The 24,752-nt window shown below is 35.2% G+C and overlaps 1 protein-coding gene across 8 annotated transcripts in view; it reads left to right on the forward strand.

Annotated features, from left to right (window-relative positions):
• SCAF8 (SR-related CTD associated factor 8) overlaps window positions 1-24,752 on the forward strand; it is a 204,305-nt gene that overhangs the window by 963 nt on the left and 178,590 nt on the right. For 2 of the 8 annotated variants that reach the window (XM_057739335.1, XM_057739336.1), the window contains one exon: window positions 4,936-5,000. The exons of the other annotated variants lie outside the window; for them this stretch is intronic. In XM_057739335.1, coding sequence (XP_057595318.1) covers window positions 4,983-5,000 — 18 coding nt within the window. In that variant the 5' untranslated portion in view covers window positions 4,936-4,982. The remainder of the gene's footprint in view (window positions 1-4,935; window positions 5,001-24,752) is intronic. 8 annotated transcript variants of the gene reach the window in all.

Raw genomic sequence — 24,752 nt, forward strand, 5'->3', positions numbered from 1 at the left:
AGAGCACCTACAGGGGTGATGATCTATGGTCACATTGCAAGTAGTGTTTGTTTATAATTAAGATATTGTTGGCCAGGTAACCTGCCAACTAGGGACTTAAGCTAAGGGCATGGTTGATCGCCAGGCGAGATTATTCTGCAATTTCTCCTACTCTTACTCCCCCCTCTTCTCATCCTCACGACGTAAAGACGGGGAGAGCTGTGCATGTAGAGAGGGAAGATGTTGGAGAAGCATTTCCCACGAGCTCCTTCACGTGTCATATATAAGGCTTGACTTTTAACAAGCAGGTGTCCAGTTTTCACTTTGAATTTACTAGTCTGAAAGGAGACAAGTTTCGATAAAATATATTAAAATCTTTTAAAACTCCGATTTGAATAGACCTTAATGCGAACAGTGAACAAGCATTTAACAAGTACCTATCTGCACAACCAGAGTTATGCTTACCCATATGCCTTATATAAAAATATTTTAATGTGATGTTAACCAAATTCACCTACGTTTTATGAACTTTTCATGTGGAAGTGTTAATACTCTATTCAGTAGTATAATAACGATATTCTGAACAGGGCAATACCTTAAAAAGCGGGTTTACAATTTTGTTTTCCAAGAGGAAAAAACTCCTTCCTTCCTCCCTCCCATCGTCCCTCTTCCTCCCGCCCTTCCTTCCTGCCTTCCTTCCATTCAAGGATTGACATTTTGGAAGCTTAGCATAGAGGCTAAAAGTTAGATAACGTGTGAATTAGACTCTCCATATTAGAGTAGGTAGCAGTGACTCAGTTATATGAAAGCAAGCATTTTTTTGGAAAGGATTTTCTTTTTGAATACTGGATTTTCTTTTCTTTTTTTACCGCTTCTTGGTATAAAAGCATTAGACTTGGGAGTCTTTTCCATTTTATTTATGAATTTATAGCTGCTAATTTGGATCAAATTATAAAATATGGTTCCACCCCACAATACTCTTGTCCTTAAAATCTGGAATATAAAATAAGGATACTCTGTGTTCCAGTTTATTGCTAATAGTTTCATGGCTCTGCAGGGGGAAAAAAACAGGTCTATCTAGCCTTTTGTTTGCTACATAAAGTGCTACAGCATTAAGAATGTTAAAGTGGTTTTTTTTTTAATTATTAAAAAAATCTTTTATTTCTTTGCAGTTATTTGATTTACGCTACGCCTTTTTGATGCGTATCTCTCGTTTATCTTGTGGGTTCCTAATATGTACCCTCCTCCATTCCCAGCCCTCCCTGCCACGTGATAGATGTAAACAAGTGGTTAGTACACTATGGTTGGTCATGATAGAGCATGGTGGAGTAGAATGTTACAGTTGGCTTTGCATTTTTATTGATATTAAGGATAAGGAGCCTAACATTTACATGGCTAGCTTGATGTTTCAACTCTTTTCTCCTGTAATCTTTATAAGAACTTGAGATTTGTAGTCGTATACCCATTTTAGTTTATGTAGCACTCTTTCCTTTCCCCTTATGTTAAAACATCTTTTAACTCCCTTATTTACTAGTGTGCTCACACTTCACCGTGTTTGAAAATGGGGTTGGCTTAAAAATTGTAGCAATACAGAATCATAGAATTGAAGAAGGGAAATACATTTTGAAGAAAATTCAGAAGAATATACTTTTGTTTGTTTAAACTCAAAATACATTTTCTGATTTCTGAATATAGTTTTTGTGAATATGTATAATGCTTGCTGATGTAGTAAAAATTGGTGGTTGCAAGTAAGTCTAGGGGAAAATAGTTCAGTAATGATGTTTATCCATTAAATTATGTGTTGCAAAGTGCAAAATTAAAATAGGAATCTGAAAAGGATGTTTTAGAATGTTTACTTACAATGAATTTGGCTTTTTAGGGGCAAATATCCTTGTGCTGAGCCCAGCAGAACTTTTTCTGGCAAATTTAAAGGTATCTTTGAAGCACTGAATTGTCAAGAAATGCCATTTGCTTTATAAGGCACCCCAATTTAGCTCTAAGCATAATATTTAAAATAAGAAATGCTTAGCTTTATACCTTGCTAATTCTCAGATTTTTCAAGATTTAAAAAAACAAGACAAACAAACAAACATTGGCTCTAAGACAGGAACGTGCCAGAGATTTTAAAGTTAAGAATATAGGTTTTTAATCTGCAAATTGTGGGTAAGTTTCAGTCTGAAAAATGCATGATCTTATACAGGATATGGACAAGTCATGATTGGCATGTCTGCCTGCCTGCCTCCCCCCCACCTCCCCCAAAAAGGGGCTTTGTGGCCTCCCCACCCCATGTTCAAATGCACTTTCAGAAGATCCTTTATGTGGTAAATTCCTCTTAATTATCATGAGTTTCATGAGATTGAGGCTCAAGAATTGATATTTAATTGATATTTAAGTGCCCACTGTGCTAGTTTTGTGGGAAAAGTTTAATTTCCAGTTGAGCATCATCATTGTGATGAATGTTTATCCTGTGACCGCTAATGTCAATTCTGAAATGATGAAAGAAAATTTGTCCACGCTGGAATATAAGATTCCTTGTCGGTGCTTGACCTGAGCAGTTAATTCCAGAAGAATTACTGTCATTATGAGGTATTGTAGTTGCTGCTGCTCAAAGATGGTGGTGTTTACTTGTTACGATGGTGTAGAGTTCTCATCTCAGTCTAAAGGGTCTCACTCATCTGTTTATAACTGTGGATTACTTTGGGACCATAGTTGATTACTGGAATATAGCAGTTTCATGTGAGCAGCATATCTCTACCTGGCCCTTAAGAATGCCACTGTATGGAGGTTATTATGGTAGGGTTTTTGCTTTTGAAAAGAGGGAAAAAAATAGCAATACATGACCTTTTCCTTAGAAAATTATAACTTAATGGGAGAGGACATTTTAGTAATATAGGAACTCTTAAAATATGTGAAAAATATAAGAATCTGTTATGCATGTGTCAGAAAAATTAGTGCAGTGTAATTTTTGGATCTACCTTGATTCTTATATTCTTTACTCATCTTTAGGATATCTAAATTCTTAGTGTCTTTTGTTCTTGGGATCCTTTGGTTAGTCAGGTAGCTTGCTCTTTAAACTGTTTCAGAATGTAGACTTTTCCAGAGTCACTTTAACACCCACTATATTTTCCTCTTCTCAGTACATTTTCCTCTTCTCTGCCTTGTCTTTCACATCAGTAGTGAAATCCCATCTTCATTTTATTTCATTTCCAAGTTTGTATTCAGAGTGTTCATTTACCTAACTATAGGATTTTTAGTACAGTCTTTCCACTAGTATCTAGTAGTAGGCATGGCTTGGTAGAGAACAGTGGGAAAGGTAGTGGGAATAATAAAAGCATGTGAAATTTGTTTTTGTACTTTCCCCTGTGGTTCAGGAAAGGGAATTTGTGTGAAGCAGCTATAAAACATTGCCTTTTCCTTTCATTTTTGTGTAACAGGGAATCTGTCTCTCCTTTTTCTCTCCTGTTTTGACTTTCCATTGGGAGTTTTGGTTAACTGTAACAATTAGGCTACCTTTTTTGTTTCTACCTTGTGAAAATCCCTTAAAGATGCAGCAATCTTAGTGTTATAAAGAAAGGAAGCCTTCACTAACCCCTCCCTGCCCCCAGTGATTTAGATGAGGGTTCCTCAACCTGGGCCCTATTGATATTTTGGGCTGGATAATTATTTGTTGCAAGGAGCTGTCCTGTGCATTACAGGATGTTTAACAGCAACCCTGGCTTCTACCCACTAGATGCCCCTGTTTTGATAACCAGAAATGTCTCTAGATATTATCAAGTGTCCATTGGGGGAGGGGGCAAAATTGACCGTAGTTGAAAATCACTGGTTTAGGTCCCCTTTTATACTGTCTTAAAACACCCTGCTTTTCCTTCCAGTGATAACTGCACTTTTAAGTAATTAGCAGTAATCTTTCCCACCGGATTATAAGTTCCATGAGGACAGGGACCACAAATCTTCATTGCTTCATATCATTGGTACATAGCATAGAGCCTAAGTACATAATATATGCTAAATAAAGATTTCTCGATTGGATGGATTGATGATAGTAGGTAGCTGAATGACTGGACCAAGGCAGTTAACATTTCTGGACATTTGGTTTTCTCCTCTGTAAAAATAAATGACTGATTTGAGATTTTTAGGTTCCCTATTAGCTGGAAGATTCTTTGACTAAATATGAAATCAATATTTTGGAGGACTTAGTATGTATAAGCAATATTTTGAAGGTCATTTTATGGCATTGTAGGCATATAGGAGTAGATGGAAAATTTTAAATCAAAATGATTTGTTATGGTTTTCATTTCTTACTAAGACGGGACTGTTCCATTGAAAGTTCAGTTATATTAAGTCCATCCTAAGTTTTATATTGTAATTAGGCTAGTTTCAAATCCTTTTTGCTTTGTTTTTCATTTTAAAACAACATATGATAAAACTTGTTTTCTTAACTGATTTAAAAAATTTAGAATGCTGGGATAATTGAGACTGATAATAATGATTTTGGGGACTCTGTATGATTTGAGAGTGTCTTAGACATTCAGGACTAAATATAAAAATTTTTTGGCAGTATTGAAACTCATGAGAGAGAGAGAGAGAGATACACATACACTTCAGTCATTTTATGTGAGGCCAGCATTGAGTTTGGTACAGTAATTTTGATTTGGCATTTACGGACGTCTGTATTCCTCAGTCTTCTAAATAGTCATATTTTATGATCGCTTACTCCTTTTTTTTAGAAGTGTAGTTGGCTTAGAATTAGTGCTAATATTGCTACTTGTACATGGAATTTTAGGTATTTATTTCTAGGGCCAGTTTTCCTGTTATTGGACAACTTCTAACTTATAATGGTATGAGAGAATGTAATCAAGCTTGACCTTGAACACTGGCTGAACTCCTGAACTCTTAAGTGAGCTCATTTTATCTGGTTTTGTTTTCTCAACATCTTTCTCTACTCCTCTCTCTCAGGATTGTGCCTCTCTACTCCTGCTTGTACAGACTGCTTTTCCAGCAGCATGGACACAAGAAGCATAGTAAGATGATTATAACCCACATAAGGCAGGCCTTTTGGAAAATAATTAGGTTTAATTTGGTAGTGAAATGATGTCTTGATTATATGGGAAGTACTTGGAAAGCAGCATAAAGTTTGTCACTTAGAATATATTAATAATCTTAAAGAGAACATGTAGGGAATAAGTTGAATTTCCTCACAAAAAATAGGTTAAGTGAAAAAAAAGTTACTGTACTTAGTAGTGAGCATAAATCGTATCTGAGCTCTGGTGCATTTACTTGTATTCTGCTCCATGTAATTTTTTGTAAAAGAAATATTGCTCATGTGTATAATATGAGTAAGTTGGCAAATCTCTGAATTTGGGCGTTGGAAGTAAAATACATCTTGTATTTTGAAGAAGTTCTTCAAACTATAAGATGACAACAGATCATTGACAGATATTCTGTAGTAAAGGAGAAACAAGGCTGAACTAAATTTCTGATTTTCTAATTATAGAGGAGCACATTTTATTAGAGTTACTCTTATGAAAAATAAGTGCTGGTGAGAAATGTTTCTATAGCCTGATTCTTTGTCTGAGTTCTTTCTTTAGTTTGATGGTAAACACGATGCATTTGGTCTTTCTGATTTTGATTTTATGCATTTATTTTGTCTTTTTAATTGTGCTTTACCAGTTTCTGATACACCGTATTTTAAACTCAAGGAAGGGTATGTAAATATGGTAGCTACTGTAGGTCAGGAAATACATTAGGAACCTTGACACTACTGCATTTAATCAGAATGGGGAATATAGATTATTTGTTAATGTTTTTAAAAGAGAGTTTGTGGCTATTAATTTAATATATGCCGAATTCATTTCTAAAATAATTCTGCAACTTAGTATATTTTATATAGGCTGGCTCCAAAGACCTAGGATTGCAGTCCTTTGTTTATTCATTTAACCAATACTTAATGAGTGCTTACCATATACCAGACATTTTTTGTATGCTGGGGTACAGTTGTAAACAACACAAGCAAAAAGCATACCCTCCTGGAGCTTATGTTCTTGTAATCCTTTTTCTTTCACCTCATCAGCTTTGTGTGCAGTGACCTTGCTGCAGAGCTAGTGAGGCTGGGCAGGTATTACCGACTCTGGGTTTGCTTCTTTGCTAGGTACTGGGTTGGTTGCAGCACTTCTCTCCAGGCTCAGTTCTGCCTGGTCTACTCAACATTTTGCTTTTACCAAGTCTAGGTTGCTTGTTTGCTGTTCAAAATAGAGATTGAGCAAGTAGACTTCTTAAATAAGAATGTGATCTTATATTTTCAGCAATGGGGAAATAAGACAAGCTACATTGTTTTATTTTATATTAAATTGTCTATCATATTAAATCTCCATTTGGCATTTTGGAATCAAAACTTTTTAGAGAACTTTTGTCAGTGAGTTATTAGTCTCCACATGCAAATGATTAAAAAATACTTTTAAGTGGTGACTAAACCCTTATGAATTTGGAAGGATAAACTAATAAATATTTTTATTTAAAAAAAACTTTTCCTTGATTTCAGTACATGAAAAAAAATTTGGTGTTTCTCTTTCTCTCTCTACTATAAACACTAATTTTCTGAATTTGATTTGATTCCTCAGGGTGCATTTGAGTAGCTTGTGAATGAAGGATGAAGAGTTTGGATCATGTATTTTATGATCTTGGGAACTAGGGAAATGATATATGATCTTTTTATTCTGGGTCACAGTATCTGAAAGATTGACCAGTACAAGTTGTATGTCAACTGTATGTTAAGTTTTTTAAAAAAGGTTGACAAAGTCCTGGTTAATGACTGTGTTTAGTAATGTTTTTGATACTATAAAATTTTATGGTTAAAAAAAGATAAGTATTTGAATTTATTGAAATGGTAAAAAGTATATTGACTAAGTTAAAATTTTTCCAAACCAAAACACAAAGCAAATGTCTAGTTTCTAAAACAGCTGCTTGTTACGGTGAAAAAAATGCCTGCCTTGTGTAATTTTGAAATACTTTTTATTTACCAAACATTGTTAAAAGTGAGCCACTTTATAATATATAGTGTTTTACGTACCTATTTTTCCCAACCATTATTATGTTTTGGTGGATCTTTAGGATAAACTTGTGAGAAATGTAGGATAGGTGCTGTCTTCATTTTACAAACAAGGAAACTGAGGCCTACTGTTGTGATTTTACTCAGGAAATGCAGCTTTGTAAGTATTAGAGCTAAGCCTAGAAGAATTGGGTCTCAACTCCTGGCTGAGATGTAAAGGAGAACCATCTGTGTAAAGGAGAACCATCACTCAGTTTTTCACAATTCTTTTTGCTGATATAATGTGCAAATATAAATTAATTGTTTTCCCCACTTTTTAAACTTTATTTTTACAACTTCAGATTTACACAAAAATTGCAAGAATGTTAAAAGATTATGTACACTTCATCCTGACTCCTCTGTCTAGCTAATTTAATCATATTTGCTTTCTTATTCTCTTTCTCTTTGCACACACATGAATGGCACGTAAACTTTTTTTCTGAGCATTTGGAGGGTAAATTGCAATTAATGCCTTTTACTTCTAAAAGTATTTTCTGAAAACAAGGACATTCTCTTATGTAACCATAGTACAATTATGATAATCAGGAAATTGACATAATCCAATTGTCTGCAGACCTCCTTCATTATTGGTACTGATTGTATCAGTAATGTCCTGAATAGAAAGAGTAAATCTAAATCCTACATCACACCTTGTATTCACTTGTCTTGTCTGTCTAGTGTCCTTTAATCTGGAGCAATTGGTTGTTACTTTTTCTTTGTCTTTTATGACCTTTGATGATTGATGAGACTAGGCCAGTTATTTTTAGAATTCCCTCACTATGGATTTGTCTGCTGTTGCTTCATGATTAATTTCAGGTTATGGATTTTTGGCAGGAATAACCCAGAAGTGATATTGTGTCCTCAGGAAGCTCATGATGTTTATTTATCCCATTAACAGGAATGTTAACTTTTTTCTGCGAGGTTTCTTTTCTCCATTGTAAAATTACTGTTTTTCCCTTTGTGACAAATATCTTTTCTTTAAATTTATTTTTGGCTGCGCCATGCAGGTTGTGGGATGTTAATTCCCCAACCAGGGATCGAACCCATGCCCCCTGCAGTGGAAGCTCAGAGTTCTAACCACTGGACCACCATGGGTTCCTGTAACAAATATCTTATGGGAAGATATTTTTAAAACTATGCAAATAGCTTGTTACTCATCAAACTTTCACTCTTTTTTTTTTTTTTTTAAGCATTCAGTTATTGTTGCCTGAAGCAGTTAGTACTAAGGTGGTTGTCAGATGGTAATTTTATATCGTTTATTTATTATTGGCATTCTATAAGAGCTTTTCCTTCTCCCCATATATGTATTTATGCATATTGGTATAAACTCCGGGATTCTCTTTTATTCATTGAGATCTTTTGATGTCAGAGCTCCTTCAGGCTGGCTCCTGTGTCCTTTTGACATGTACTCATTATTTTTGAGTACTCACTTTCTTGTATAATAAGATATTCCCACCCCAACTCTGGAATCAGCCATTTCTCTGAGGAACACTAGTTTTTTCAAGTGGTTATCTATTAACAGATTGAGCTAGAAATTGTGTATATGTCTGAATATTCTTATATGTATATGTACACAAAGTTATTTTTTATCCATCTGCCTATGTAAAAAGCCATGAATTCATGCTGTCTCCACAGTCCAACACTGTAGGGCTTATTCTAGCCTTTCCCCTTTGCAAATCTCTAGTTCCTTTCTCTGACAGTGAGAAAACTAGTTCCCATTATCCACAATATATTTACTTATTGTTTTATCAATCCTAAAATTATTTATTGTTTTATCAATCCTAAACTACACAGAAAGTAGTTTCAGAATTGCTAAACCATATGTCTGAAAACAAACCTATTAACTAGAATTCAATATTTGTTAATAGTTCATCTTTTTTAGCCTGAGGGTATATAGTCAAAATGCCGTGTTCAAACGTTGCTTGGTTTTTTTCCCCCTTAGTGTAGTCTTGCTATTACTTTGAAATATAATTTGGCTTGGGTTTTTTGTCTTTTTTTTTCTGTTTGTATTCAATTTTGTTTTTCCTCCACCCATTTTTATGTTTTTAGTATGTAAAATATTAAACATAAATTAACTTTAATCCTCCTTTACTTATTAGCTTCAGCATTATAGCCACTTACACTCTGGTGAAAAAAAAGAAAAAGAAAAACTATTTCTTTAAATAAGCCAAATCAAATAAGCCAAAATGTAGAGGTTTAGATGTGGAAAAGGTCTTAGGTAAAAGATATGTTTTTAGTAGTAGAGATTCAATTCATAGGTGAAAGTATGTATTCAAAAAACTTTCATTCTCTTTTGAATGAAATCTCCATTCACAGGGGTCAGTAGACTTTCTGTAGAGGGCCAGATGGTAAATATTAGGTTTTGTGGGCCTCTTAAGGTCTCTTTTGCACAATCTTGTTGGTTTTTCACAATTCTTTTGCAATGTTAAAACCATTCTTGGTTTTAGGGCCTACAAAAATAGACCATAGGCCATACTTTTATGGCCTTGCTATACTCTGAAACCTAAGAACTTGGTTAATAGCATGCTACTTGTAAATCAGAATTATAGTTGAGTAGGAAGATATATTCCTTATAGGCTTTATAAGCCTTATTTTAACATCAAAACCAAAAACAAAATAACTTAAAAAGCTGCCTTAGTGAAAATATTTATTCAACATGTTTTTTGAGCATCTACTACCATGTGCAGATGTACAAACACTATTCTAGGCTCTGGAGATGTAAGTGTACAAAACAGACCAAAAAAAAAAAAAAGCCTCTGTCCTCCTGGAATTTACATTCAGTTTTTGTGTGTGGGTGTGTACTGGAAATGCATGTTTCTTATTTTTCTTCATTTAGTGACTTTTGATCGACTTAAGTTTTTTTCATATTAATTGCAGAGCGAGCATTCTTTTGTGAAAACTTGATAAAAAATGCAGCAAAGGGGCAAACTTTTAGAAGCTTGGTTCATTTCTGCCCATCTCCAGTCATGGTACATTTCATTCTGCAGAGTGGTTACCAGGTTAATTAGATACCTACATCCTTTTTCTCAGACAGCTCGTATTTTAATACGGATGGGGTTGGGAGTGGATTACCACAAAGGGTAAAAAAGAAATGTAATATGAATACTGTGGTACAAAGAGTAGTGGTGTAGATAATTTATAAATAGTATGTGTATACTCTTCTGTGTATATCATGTAAACACAGTATGAGGGAGGAGACGTGTAAGGCAAAGGCTAAAGATCATTTTCAAGGAAATGGCAGCTTTTGGGTAGGGGATGGGGTTGGGAGGACTGTTGGAGGACTAGGCAAGGATCTTCTGATGAAGGGTCTTTGTATACTGTACATAAGACCATTTTTAATCAAAAGGGAATGGAGATTCTGAAGGGTTTTAAATAGAAGCACAAGTGTTATATCTGTTTTAGAATGATGATTAATATCTTTGTGGAACAGGGCAGGTCAGTGGAGGGATGAGATTGAAGGAAGGAAGGTTAAATTAGTATAGAGAAGATGAGCTCAGCTACGTTGATAATGGGGAGAAGACAACTAGATGAATGCAAAATAAATTCAGTAATAATAGGGAGCTGGATATAAGGAAGAGGGTGGTGTCCAGGGCTTTGGCTGAGTGACAAGGTGGATAAAATGGGATGGTACCAATCACTAATAGGGCAAATCAGGAGGAAGAAAATACTTGAGAAAGATAATTTGGTGGGTTGGATAGGGGATCATTTTTTCCACCTAGAATAAAAGAGTATGGAAGGAGGATTGAAATCACCCATATCTCAACCACCCAAAGACAATGTGACTAGTTTGTTGAATACAGTAGTAGTTTCAGGCATCTTGAAGATTTGGTGTCTGTGGGACAAGGTGGAGATAACCAGCTAGATATCATTCAAACACTTAGAGAATAGGCTAGAGATGGAGATTAGGGGGAGATGATGTGAGAAAGAAGAGTAAAAGGCTTAGGGCAAAATCTTCTAGAATCTTTTATCTTAGTTTTTCTTTTTTTTTTCCCTTTTTTTTTTTTTAGATAAGGCTTGACCCTTTCCATCATACTGTATTTGTGAATATAAAGACATTTTGAAGCAACTCTGCTTGGAATTTACTTGATTTTAAATTCTGTTTCTACAACCACATGTTCTTATATGCAATTAAAAGTTAAGTAGTAAATTGCATAGTCTATGAATAAAATTAAAGATTTAAATTTTATTTAATGAAATTTTGTTAGAATTCCTTAACTTGAGCCTACTCATATCGTTGAGTGTTTCATTAGCTCCTCTTGGTCACATAGTTTCTTATCTTTACCCTGTCTGCAGTAACGAATTTATTGTGAATATGGAATTGTAGTGAATTTAAACACCATATTATTAGAAATAGAACCCATATTTATTTGAGAAATTCCAGCTAATATGGTTTGTAATGAAAAGGATTTACAAATGAATTATTCTTTCTCTTGTTCTCATTTTGGCCATTTCACTGTTACTAAAATACTTATAAATTATTTAGTACTTCTAAAATTAAGAGGAGGTAAAATTCACATCTTTTTATTTTAATGTTACAAAAAACATAGTAAAGAACTGAAATTAAAGGAAGGTGGATTGTTTGGATTCCAGAGAAAATTTAAACTGAAGATTTATTTTTGTATATGTATGTTTTTGTTTATATTTATACATTTTGATTTCTCCCATGGAGAATCATTTCTGTTCTCTTTGATTTTAGAATGGGGTAGCTAAAGACCATTACACGCATGCTATGCATTTGTAGTTATAGGTTCTAATTGGGTTCCTTGTTTACTTCCTTGTTAATGGTTAAACTTGATTTCCAGAAATTACAAATTTTAGACCTGAAACACGTGTGATAGTATATCATTTAACAGACAGATGAAGAATCAAGACCAAAAGATGATGAAACTTGTTTAAGAATTACAGCTTATGAGAGGCACATAGCAACCAAATTAGGAGAAATTTCTGTTCTCTGTGTCTTTGTTCATTCTTTTCACTTTTTCAGTATAATTTTTTGAGCGAGATTTTGGTAGTGTTTATGTATGTTGTAGGTGGAAGAGGAGTGGGAATTGGTGATTCTTAGTAAATTATTATCACTTTATGCTAACCCTGGACCACAATGAGGAACAAACTTCTGGGCTGCTACTTTCCTGCTCATAAAATAGGGTGCCATAGGAAAACATGCATGCCTTGGCAAAGAGGTATTGTACAATAGCACCCACTGACCAGCAGTGTTCTAGCAACCCAGCCCTCTGCAGAAATTTTAAAAAAGCCTTTGAGTATTATATCTTATACCTTCTTTGTAGGGAGGGATACAGTTACTGTATAAGCCTGTATCCTTAGCATGTTTCTAATTTTCCTTTTAGTAATGGTGGCTACTCTGTAACTTCTTTCTTTAAATTTTCACAGACTACTGTTTAGAAAGTTCCTGGTACAGGTATTTTAACACACAACAATGCTGCAAAATTAATATAGTTGCTTTCAAAGTAAGATGTGATAGATTACAGTTGGCAAGGAAGGAGATGGTTGTTTTACCATTTGTAAAATGTGATTAGACAAGATAACTTTTAGGATCTCTTAAATATTAGCCCTAGTGAATAAGTTTTCTAATTAATTTTTCTTAGCTTCAGTTTACTCATTTTTAAAATAGGGATAATATACCTTCCCTGACTACCTTCCAGAATTGGTTTAAATATTTAAAATATTGGGTGGTTTTGAGATATTAAAAAAAATTGGTATAAATAAAATTTTAAATATTTGAAGAAGTTGCTTTTAATATATAAGATTGTAAAATAATTTTATAAAGTACTTGGAAAGCTAGAGAATACTAGTTCTAACATTCTTGGTTTCTAGAGAAAACTAAAGAGTACTAGGAAAAGTGTTTTTTAAAGCTGCAACTGGGAGCATTTACTGTCATTGTGGATGTCTCTGTTGCCCTGGAAAGTATTTTCATGTTGTAACATTTTAATAATGGATAAAAGTTTTGGAGAATATGAGCTATAAGGAAAGTGCTAGATTACATTCAACGTATTTTTAAAGTTGGAGAAATGTTTAGTTTAACAAAAGTTTTGAATATCAGACAGTAACAAAATACAGACCATGATGAATTTTGGACCAGTATTATTGTTGGCCATCATGTGTAAGAATTTCAGTGTTCTACTAAATCCAGCAAGGCTTTTACGAGAATTAATTTTAAATAGTTATGAGGAGTATAATTTTGCACCGGATTGTGTTTATAGTTTGTATGTCACATATATACATTTGTGTATATATACATGCACAAACACACATATAGATGCATATAAAAGATGCTGAAAGGTAGCCTACCAGCCTTTTAGCAGTGGTTATTTCTTAAGAGAGAAGTAGGTGGATAGGGTGCAGTGAATGAGAGTTTTCAGTGTTCTGAATTTTTCAGTCAGCATTTATTACCATATTAATGTTTTGTAATATTTCTCTCAAATCCAAAATATTATATGTCTTAGCTTTGGGGAGAAAGATTGTCTGTTTTAATGTTATTTGAATTACATCCTTTAGAGAAAATGAGCTCCCTTGTTAACAGTTGGAAGACTTAAAACTTGATCACTAGACATACAGGCTTCATAATCTGTTGTCCTTAAATCTTCTTGGTTATTAGGTTGATGCTATTACATGGTTGTCGCCACAGTCATCTACCATCTTACTTAGTGCCCAGTTGTGTATGTTTAGTTGGATGCTACATGGTGGACTTTGTTTTTGGAAACCGAATGTCAGGGTAGCCAGAAGAACTGGGTTTGAGACATGGTTCTGTAGCTTAGTATCAGTTTGAATTTAGTTAGGTCGTTTACCCTAAGTTTATGTATCTATAAAATGAGAATAATGAATACTAATCTCACTGGGCCATTCTGAAGGTAAAATTGATATAGCATGTATAATATGATAGTGCTTAATAGTTGACAGAGTGCTGTAGAGATGAAAAGTAATATTATCTTCTTTCTTAATGTGCTACTGCCTCTTTTTTCAGTCTTTGTATTTGTTGCTCACATTTCTGGAATGATTTCACCCTAAGGCCTGCTAGCCTTTTGGTCTGCTGCTTCTCTCTGATATTTAGTCTTCAGTGTTTATTCTTTGTCTCTTCAACTCTTGGCTCTTCAGGAAAGACTGTATTTTTGATTTTCTTTTTGGGGATTCAGTCCAATATCTTCTAGGTATTATGTGTACATAAAATGGTATTGTTATCACCCCAATCTAAATTTCTCTTTCTTCTACAGACTTTTAGACTTCCTCTTTATGTCAGTAGTAAAAATGTGCTGCTGAACACTCAGACCTGAAAACTTGGATTTTTCATAGGTGCCTCTCTCTTATTTGTATCTTTTCAGTCATGAAATCCAATGAATTACTTTAAAAAATACGTTTTGCATCTTCTCTTCTTTTTTATTCTTAGTACAAATACTTAATACTTTGTGATTGCACTGGTCCATGTCCTCATCACTCCCCATTTTGTTATAGTCATTTTTTTTAATTTTATTTATTTATTTATTATTTTTGGGGGGGTACATCAAGTTCAATCATCTGTTTTTATACACATATCCCCGTATTCCCTCCCTTCCTTGACTCCCCCAACCCTCGAGTCCCCCCCACCCTCCCTGCCCCAGTCCTCTAAGGCATCTTCCATCCTCGAGTTGGACTCCCTTTGTTATACAACAACTTCCCACTGATATAGTCAGTTTTTAATTGGCTTTTAATTTATTATTCTGTGTTCTCTCATTCATAGAGTAGCACTACATTTTTTAAAGAATACTAGGTTAATTTTTACTAGATTAATTTCTTCAAACAATTGTTTTGTTTGAATCACTTTGTGCTTTAAAAACCTTTCAGATTCCTTTGCTTTCAACTGTGTAGATTTCTTTTTTTTTTAATTAATTTATTTATTGGCTGCATTGGGTTTTCATTGCTGCACACAGGCTTTTTTCTCTAGTTGCGGTGAGCAGGCTCTACTCTTCATTGCGGTGCTTAGGCTTCTCAGTGAGGTGGCTTCTCTTGTTGTGGAGCACAGGCTTTAGGCACGTGGGCTTCAGTAGTTGTGGCTCACTGGCTTAGTTGTTCTGTGGCATGTGGGATCTTCCCAGCCCAGGGATCGAACCCATGTCCCCTGCATTGGTAGGCAGATTCTTTACCACTGTGCCACCAGGGAAGTCCCTGTGTAGATTTCTTAACTGTGAATTTAAGGCTTTTTATAAGACTATTTTATAAATAAGTTATTTATAAATATTCATATGTAAATATATAATATGCTTGTCATATGTATTGCATATTTGCACATGCTATGAAATGGGAAGATTTACTATATGCAAAGCTATGCACTATGTATTCCCATCTTTGTGTCTTGTTTTTGGTACTTAGTGATACTTCAGTAGGAAAGCACTGCAGCCTGTTGAGATATTAATGCATTCCTATTAGGAAATAGCCACTTCTCCAATCCTTTGTGGAAATTACTGCTTGTCAAGAGATTCATTGATGAGTATGCTATATAAGTAAATAGTATAGAAGAGAATCACAGCTGTAACAGGAACATTCTTTTCCCAGTTAGTTCATTTCACTTCCATTTTCTTTATTAAACCTTTTATTTATTGTTTCTAACTACATTTCATTTGTCTGAATACCTTCCCCAGTAGCGTTTTTTATTTTGGCACTAAATTATGCCCCATAGCTGAGGTGAAGGTCTTCATGTTATCTTTTATCCCCTGAAGGGCCTAATATATTATGCATATCTACAGTAGCTAATCAGTGGATGTTGGTTTAAGTCACTGATTAGCTTTGACCTAAAAATCAGTTCAAGTTGGATTTGTATTTCCCAGCTCTTTGTTTTTAGTTGGTTTTACCTTGAAAATAAAACTTGATTGAGCTGAGTAAGATTATTGTGTGAGTGCTTATGATTAACTCTCAAAGTAAATTTGAAAGTAAGTATACAAGGGTGATTGTTGTACATTAATTGTAAATTATATTAGAGATTATTTCAGAGTGAGACATTCTGCTGCTTTGAAGTAGTTCTTTATTTCCATGAATATTGGCATAGGATTATAGATACAGGATTGCAAAGATTATTAAAAGTAAAGTTCGGGGGGACGGGGAGTAAAGAAATGTATGTCATGACTCTGGCTTTGGCATTCCACTCTGAGCAAAGTAGATCTAATGCATTCAGATGAATTTAGATATGAAGAAGCTGGATACATTTATTTTTCTCACCTGTATTTGGTTACCTGATTATCTTTGGAACCTAGTAAGCTAATCTATCAAAGTTAAATCAGCTTATATTTGAATAATATGTGCAAGGAAGTTTTGGCATTTAATTCTTGTATTTATAAAGTTGCAGTTATTGCACATATTTTATTTGTTATGTACCATATTAGACATTTCCATATTTCTGCATTAATAATGTGTATATCAAGTTAACTTTCTATCTCTTTGTGTATCTTACTGAATCTCTCTTTTTGGACATTTTTTTTTTAACCTGTCATGTATATAAAATGTTGATGCAAAAATAATCATGATTATGGACTTCTGCTTCTTTAAAATATGTAAGTCACTGGTAAAATTTTATAGCTCTTATATATAGTGCCATACTCTCTATACTCTCTTTTTCAGTTATAAGATTTACATTTGGTTCTTTTTTGTAGTTTCACATTCAGTGCTGAAAACTTCTATGTTTTGCATTTATTTCAAGAGTTTTCTCCTTTACCTTAGTTAGAATGATTATAACTTCTTTGAAGTCCTTGACTGATAATTCCAGCAGCAGCAGCATCTTGGGGTTTGCATCTATTGATTATTTTTTCCCCTTGATCAGTGTGGACAGATTTTCCAGAAGAGAGAGAGAGAAAGAGAGAGAGAGAGTGTGTGTGTGGTGTGTTTTGGTATGTCAAGTAAGTTTGGCTTGTATACTGGATATTTGCAATATTGTACTGTAGTACTTTATTAAAACCCTTTGAAGAATGTTGATTTTTGTTTAGCAGGCATTCAGCTTGGTTTGGTTCAGGATGCAAGTTCTGTCTTGCCTTTTTGGGTGGTTCCACTGTCAGTTCAGTTTTCAGAGCATTTCTTTTGCTGTTTAGGTGTGCCCAGCATATGTGCCACTCAGTTGTCTAGGTATTGGGTAATGGTTTACATAGATGTTAGTTCTCAGAGTCTTTACTGGGCTTCTTTGGGTCTGTTTCACACAGACCCATGAGCCCAGGACTTAAGTTAGTTGATGCACAGAATTAGGGGCTCCTCTCTTCCAGCTCTCTCTGGGGTTCCCGTACTCTCCAGATTCTAGGGCCTCTTTTTTCCTTTTCTCTAGCCAAAAGGTCAAGTTTCTCTCCAGGTTTAGCCTTCAGTGAAGTGGCAAGAGAGAGAGGAAAATGGTATTTTTTGGTTAGTAGGGACCCTTTTTCTGTCTGGAGATGGCTTTTCTCTTGTGGTTTTTGGTGCTGGGGTGGCAACAGTGGCTGCCCTTTAACCTTTAGCAGGGCCTGGGAAGAGAAGGGGGAGGAGGAGTTTTTTTCCTCACGCCCACCTCCCCAGTAGCGTGGAAGATTCTTTTTACCTAGTTTTCTGGCTGGATGAAGAGGGTTTCCCCTAGTATTATATTTTTTGATTCTGTATTGGCTGCACCATTTGATAATGCCGCCTCTGGGATCAAAGCCTGGAGATAACACAGGAACACAAAACACTGCGAAATTTACCTTAATAACCACACACAGCTCGCTTCCCTGCTGTAACTGGTCAGTGTTCAAGTTTGACTCCAATGGGCTTGGTGTTCTCTCTTTCAGAGTTCTCAGGTAGTTGCTTTTTATATGTAGTCAGTAGGGTTTACTTGTAATTAGTGGGGGAGAGAGGCTACAGTTCCTTACTCCATCTTGGCTGAGTGTAACTCATATGTACTTTCTTTAAGAGTATTTTTTAACCCCCTTTATTCCAGGGACTTGGAAAGGTTGTATAAATTTGGATGTTGAATTAAAGGGCCATATAAATAAGTTCTTGAGGCCTAAATTTAGTTCTTTAAATGGTGATTTTTTTTGGGGGGGGGAGAGTTGATAGTTTTTCTTTGTTACTAACAGTTTTAAGCTATAACTTAGATTCTAAAATAGCTTCCTTTTTGATAGTATTTAAAACTATAATATTAACTTTAGAGGTCTGCCATTCTTGAGAAATGGGATATCCTGCTTAATAATATAAAAGGTTAATTATTTATGTGAAACTGCTTATAGCCAGTAGCAAAAGATAATTATTTATGAAGGATATAAACATTTGTATTTGTCATAATAATCTTGTTAGTACCTTTAATATATCAAATTCTGGCTTTTTTCCTTTTTTTTTTTTTAACTAGAGGATTTCTAACCCCACCCCTCAAAAAATACTGGACAGATGTTTGCATAATTCAGGTTTATAATTTTAAAAAAATAGGCATCATTTCCTTTTACATATGTCTTATTTTTTTAAAAAGAGATTCTGGATATGAGATTCTGAGAAAGATGTATAGTTTTGCATACTTTTCACCATATTACATTATTACTTTTGGTATGTACTTAACTATACTCTGCAAATTGTGTCTATTTGTTTATTAGAATATTGTCCATATCAAAAAGCAGCCCATCAGTTGAATGGGGGACAGAGACTGTCTACCTGTTCTATTGAATGCATAGTGCCTGGCACTAATTGAGTATATTTGGAATGAGTGATGAGTTGTTGAATTATGAATGGTTTGTGTTTTCTGCTATCTTCATGCTTTTTTTGCATTTTCCCATTTTTCGGTACTAAAATATTTTTATAGCCAGAAAAAAGGTTATAAGTTTTGTTTTTGTTATTTTTAAGATGATTATTTCTTATGGTCTCTCACTTGTTTTTAGGTATTATGTAACATTTCAGGTTTTGTGCTTTGGTGTTTGCAGTTCTTTGTGGCTTTTTTTTCCTCCCAAAGATACATTTGAAACTTCGTTCTCAAGTTTTCATACTGGCACAATATTTAGTATAAAATTGGGGGTTCTGCCTTCGTTAAAAGCCTGATCTGGTGGTCCTCACTGAATATCTGTGATACATCTTTTATTTAGCCTTTGCTCTTTAAAACATTCTGATTGCTCAGGTATATTGCTACTTCAGTAGAAGTTAACCCAAGTTTATAGAGAAAAGTATGTTTCACATACTTTTAACAGAGAAATTTACTTTTAAAACCTTAGGAAAAAATCAATATTGGTCACATTATTGTTTTTGGAATGTGCTTTTCTTAATGTTGAACCTACTACTGTTAGTCTAATGTTAATGTTCTTTGGTCACATTTTGTTATGTCTTGTGCATCTGATTTTATATGTCACTTTGTTACATGCTTATATTATCAAATAGTTTATGGTATATTCCAAACCAAAAGTAATATGCAAGACTGTGTTGTATAAAGAAAGAACAGCTCATGTTAGGAAGTGAGAAATTTTGGATATAGAGAATACCTAGTTTTTGACTTGTTGAGGTAAAATTTGTAATGAAGTGTATTGGTTTTCAGGTATTAAAGTTGGTGAATATTATGCTCTTTGAAATGACTTTATCAGTGAAACAAGTCTCTGGTTTGCTTTTTATTCCTATATGCAGAATACTGAATTTCAGTTTTTTGAAGTTATTTAGGAAAAGACAGAAGTGTTTTATTTTGAAATTTTAATTTCTGTTGAATACTTTGAATTATAAAAGTAATTTTTGCAAAAGTATTTATGAGAAGTGAAAAATCTATATAGTCAGGTTAGAAAATGAAGATAAATCATTCACGGCTTTCTTCTACTTTATTCTTTCTCTGTTGCTGTGTAACACATTGCCACAAATTTAGCTTGAGGGTTAAGCACGATGTACTTTTTTCACAATTTCTGTGGGTCAGGATCAGGCACTGGTTAGCTGGGTCCTCTGCTGCTGTTCTTACCAGGCTGAAATCAAAGCGCCAGCCAGGCTGTGCTCTACTTGAAATTTGTGATCATCTTCCCAGCTCATTTAAATTGTTGGCTTTATATAGTTCCTTGCCGTTGTAGGACTGAGGTCTCCGTTTTATTTGCTTGCTGTGGGCTGGGGGTCTCTCTGAGTTCCTAGTGGCCACCCTCAGGTCTTACTTGCCTTGTAGCCTTCTCATGTGTGTCTTCACACGGTTGTGAGAGGGAGCTAGTTTGCTAGTGTCTCTTCTTAGAAGGACAGTAATTCTATTGGATAAGGACTTCACTCTTATGACCTCATTTAACCTTAAATACAGTACCTCTTTAAAGGCCCAATTTTCAAATACAGCTGACTGTTGAACAACACGGGTTTGAACTGTGAAGTTTCATTTGTATGTGGAATTTTTTCAGTGGTAAATACTACAATACCACACAACCCGTGATTGGTTGAATCCACGGATGGAGAACCATAGATATGGAGGGCTGATTATAAGTCATATGTGGATTTTTGACTATGTGGAGGATCGTCACCTCTTACTCTTGCGTTCACAAGTGGCCACTGCACAGTCACATTAGGGATCAGGACTTCAACGTATGAATTTTGGGGGAGAGATATACTGTAGAAGGCCAGGGTTGGCAGGTGGAGTTAGAACAAGATTATATTAAAATATAATTGTTATATTTTTCAAAATAACTTACGCATGTAGTTCTTTGAGTACAAAACAGATTTTATTGGAAGCTCTTCCTTTTCACCATATGCTGGATCCCCCAAACGGTGTTTTAATTCATAATACTTCCGTTCTTCAGATGATAACCTTCATATCACTAAGTAATAATTTTATATGTGTTTTTTTAAAGGTCAATTTTAGACGTTATTTATTGACATTTTGCAACAGTAGATGAGGCATTAGTTCACTTGTGCTGCTATTGCCCTCTGAATACCTTGATTTTGAATGGTGAGACTGGATTTTTGCAGGGCAAATTATTTCCCTCTGGCTGTATCTTTTGTGTGTATTGTGGCTTGTGGTTTCCTCTTTGTTTCATCAGTTAACCAATCCTCTTACCACATTTCTATTTTCTGGAAATGTGTGACATCTTGTCTGCTTATTCTTTTCCCCTTCCCATTCTATTTTTTATTGTGAGTTTTAAATTCCTTTAAAAATTATTCCCTTTTTGTCCTGCCAATAGGAGAAAGAAAAGAAAAGGTGGTCAGCACGCTATCTTGAAAGTATTAAGATTATGTTGGTTCCAGGAACTTTGGTGATTTCTGATTTTCTGATTTCTTAGGAGATTTGAAGGATCCTAACCCGTACTCTCAAGGCCCTAGAGGACCATGGTTGAGAAAAATGGATTGGGTTGATTACTATTTTAGGTTCACACTTTAACCTGTGAGTGAGTAAGATTTTACCCCAATTTGATGGTTCTCTTGGGTTTGTCAGGTCATAAGTTTTTTGTTGCACTCTTCTAGGGTCATAGTAGAATTCACTTAATATTGCTTAAATTGGGAAAGGCACTAAAATTTTTGAAGTGAGGAGTTTGCTTGAAATAACAAGCATGAAGTACAACATTTTGTTAAATTTTGGGTAATGAGCCTTACTCAGTGCATAGATGAGGAAGGGCCTGAATACATTTTGCAGGATGTGAGATTATCATGTTTACCCAAAAACAAACAAGTAAACAAAACTGCATGTTTGTAGGATTGAGAAATAAAATCGTCCCAAATCAGGGGGTGCCCTGCTTTTGTAAAAGAAGTTATGTTGGCACACATTCTGCCCATTCCTATACGAATTGTCTGTGGCTGCTTTCTTGATACAAGGGTAGTGCTAAGTACAGGCATACCTCAGATATTTTGGGTTTGGTTCCAGACCACCACAATAAAGCAGATATCGCAGTAAAGTGAGTCACATGAATTTTTTGCTTTCCCAGTGCATATAAAAGTTATGTTTACACTGTACTGTAGTCTATTAGGTGTGCGGTAGCATTTGGTCTAAAAAATTTGCTACCTTAATTTTAAAAATTTGTTGCTAAAAAATGCTAACCATAACCTTAGGCAACTTGTAATCATTTTGTTGGTGGAGGGTCTTGCCTTGGTGTTGATGGCTGCTGACTGATCAGAGTGGTGGTTCCTGAAGGTTGGAGTGGCTGTGGCAATTTCTTAAAAGAAGACAACAGTGAAGTTTGCTGCATGGATTGATTCTTCCTTTTACAGACATTTCTATGTAGAATGCAGTGCTGTTTGATAGCATTTTTCCATAGTAGAACTTTCAAAATTGGAGTCAGTCCTCTCAAATCCTGCCTTATCAACCACGTTTATGTAAAATTCTATATCCTTTGTTGTCATTTCAACAGTCTTCACAGCATCTTCTTCGGGATAGAATTCTATCTCAAGAAACCACTTTCTTTGCTCATCCATAGGAAGCAACTCCTCATCCATTAAAATTTTGTCATGAGATGGCAGCAATTCAGTTACATCTTCAGGCTCCACTTCTAATTCTAGTTCTCTTGCTATTTCCACCACATCTGCAGTTACTTCCTCCATGAAGTCTTGAACCCCTCAAAGTCAGTTGTGAGGATTGGGATCAACTTCTTCCAAACTCCTGTTAACATTGATATTTTGGGGCTTCCTAGGTGGCGCAGTGGTTAAGAATCCACCTGCCAATGCAGGGGACACGGGTTTGATCCCTGCCCCAGGAAGATCCCACATGCCGCGGAGCAGCTAAGCCCGTGTGCCACAACTATTGAGCCTGCGCTTTAGAGCCCGTGAGCCACAACTGTTGAGCCCATGTGCTGCAACTACTGAAGCCCACACACCTAAAGCCCGTGCTCTGCAGCAAGAGAAGCCACAGCAATGAGGATCCAGCACACCACCACGAGGAGTAGCCCCCACTCACTGCAACTAAAAGAAAGCCTGCGCACAGCAACAAAGACCCAACACAGCCAATAAAATAAACAAATAAATAAAATAAATAAATTTATTTTAAAAAATTGATATTTTGACCCCTTCCCATGAATCGTGAATATTCTCAATGGCGTCAAGAATGGTGAATCCTTTCCAGAAAGTTTTCAGTTAACTTTGCCTGGATCCATCAGAAGAATCACTGTCTATTGTAGCTATAACCTTACGAAATATGTTTCTGAATTAGTAAGACTTGAAAGTTGAAATGACTTCTTGATCTGTGGGCTGCAGAATGGATGTTGTATTTAGCAGGCATGAAAACATTAATCTCATTGTACATCTCTATCAGAGTTCTGGGTGGGTGACCAGGTGTGTTGTCAGCAGTAATATTTTGAAAGGAATTTTTTTTTTTCTGAGCAGTAGGACTCAACAGTGGCTTAAAATATTCAGTAAGCTGTTTTGTAAATAGATGTGCTGTCATACGGGTTTTGTTGTTCCATTTAGAGAGCCCAGGATAGTAGATTGAGCATAATTTTCTGAGGCAGTAGAATTTTCACAATGGTAAATGAGTAATGGCTTCAACTAGTCATCAGCTGCGTTAGCTTCTAACAAGAGAGTCAGCATGTCCTTTGAAACTTTGAAGACAGGCATTGGCTTCTCCTCTGTAGCTATGAATGTCCTACATGGCATCTTCTTCCAACATAAGGCTGTTTTGTCTACATTGAAAATTTGTTGTTTAATGTAGCTTCTTTATTGATTATCTGAGCTAGATCTTTCTGGATAACTTGCTGCAGCTTCTGCATCAGCACTTGCTGCTTCACTCTGCACTTTTATGTGATGGAGATGAAGTCTCTCTTTAAATCTAATGAACCAACCTCTGCTAGCTTCACACTTTTCTTCTGCAACTTGCTTCTCTCAGCCTTCAGAGTATTGAAGAAAGGGACTTGCTCTGGATTTGGCTTTGGCTTAAGGGAATGTGGTGTCTGGTTTATTTAATCTTCTATCCAGACCACTAAAACTTTCTCCATATGAGCAATAAGGCTGCTTTGCTGGCTCATCTTTCATGTATTCATTGGAATAGCACTTGTAGTTTCCTTTAAGAACTTTTCCTTTACATTCACAACTTGACTGTTGGGTGCAAGAGGCATGTCAGCATGCCTCCTTCACTAATGCAGGGTTGCCACAACTTCATTGTGTTAAAAATACACTGTCTGCAAAGCACAATAAAATGAAATATGCCTGTTGTGTGATAGCACTGTGTAGCCTCCAAAGTCTAAAATATTTACTGTGCTGACCCCTGGCCTAATCAGTAATGGACAACTTAAAAAATCTGTATTAGAAATAAGTTTTTTGGTGGAGCAGCCAGCAGCCACTAAGAAATCTCAGTTTAGGTTAAAGATTCCTCAACCCTTAAAGTCATTAGAAACTGATTTGATTTGAGTAAGTTGTTTTCAGGTCTAAAAATATGCATTTCATGTGGTACCTGCAAGTGATAGAATAGAAAATTTACATGTTACTGATTAGGAGAGCATTCTTCAGTGTAACTGAAGGGAATTGAAAAAAGAATGAGTGAATTAGACTGAAAACCCAGGCTGTTGTTTAGTATCTTTCCTTTGAATCCGTAAGTCTTGAGTAGCCAAAGGAAGGGCAGGTCAGGACTGGGACTTCATTAAATTTTAGTAAAGGCATTCTGTGAAGAATTAGATGAAATGATCTATGCGTCTTTTCTGGTGTTCAGATTTTAGAGAATCTAGAAAATGGTTAGCTGGAAGCGTATGTATTAAGTGAGCATTTGAAAAGTATCTAATTTCTTAGCATTTTTCTAAGTAGTACCTTAAGTTTCTGCAGTAGGTACATTTTTTAAAAGAGAGTCTTTGCTAAGAGCTGACTTTCCAGCTGT

Source organism: Hippopotamus amphibius, chromosome 6, assembly GCF_030028045.1.
Source record: "Hippopotamus amphibius kiboko isolate mHipAmp2 chromosome 6, mHipAmp2.hap2, whole genome shotgun sequence".
Taxonomy (NCBI): Eukaryota; Metazoa; Chordata; class Mammalia; order Artiodactyla; family Hippopotamidae; genus Hippopotamus; species Hippopotamus amphibius.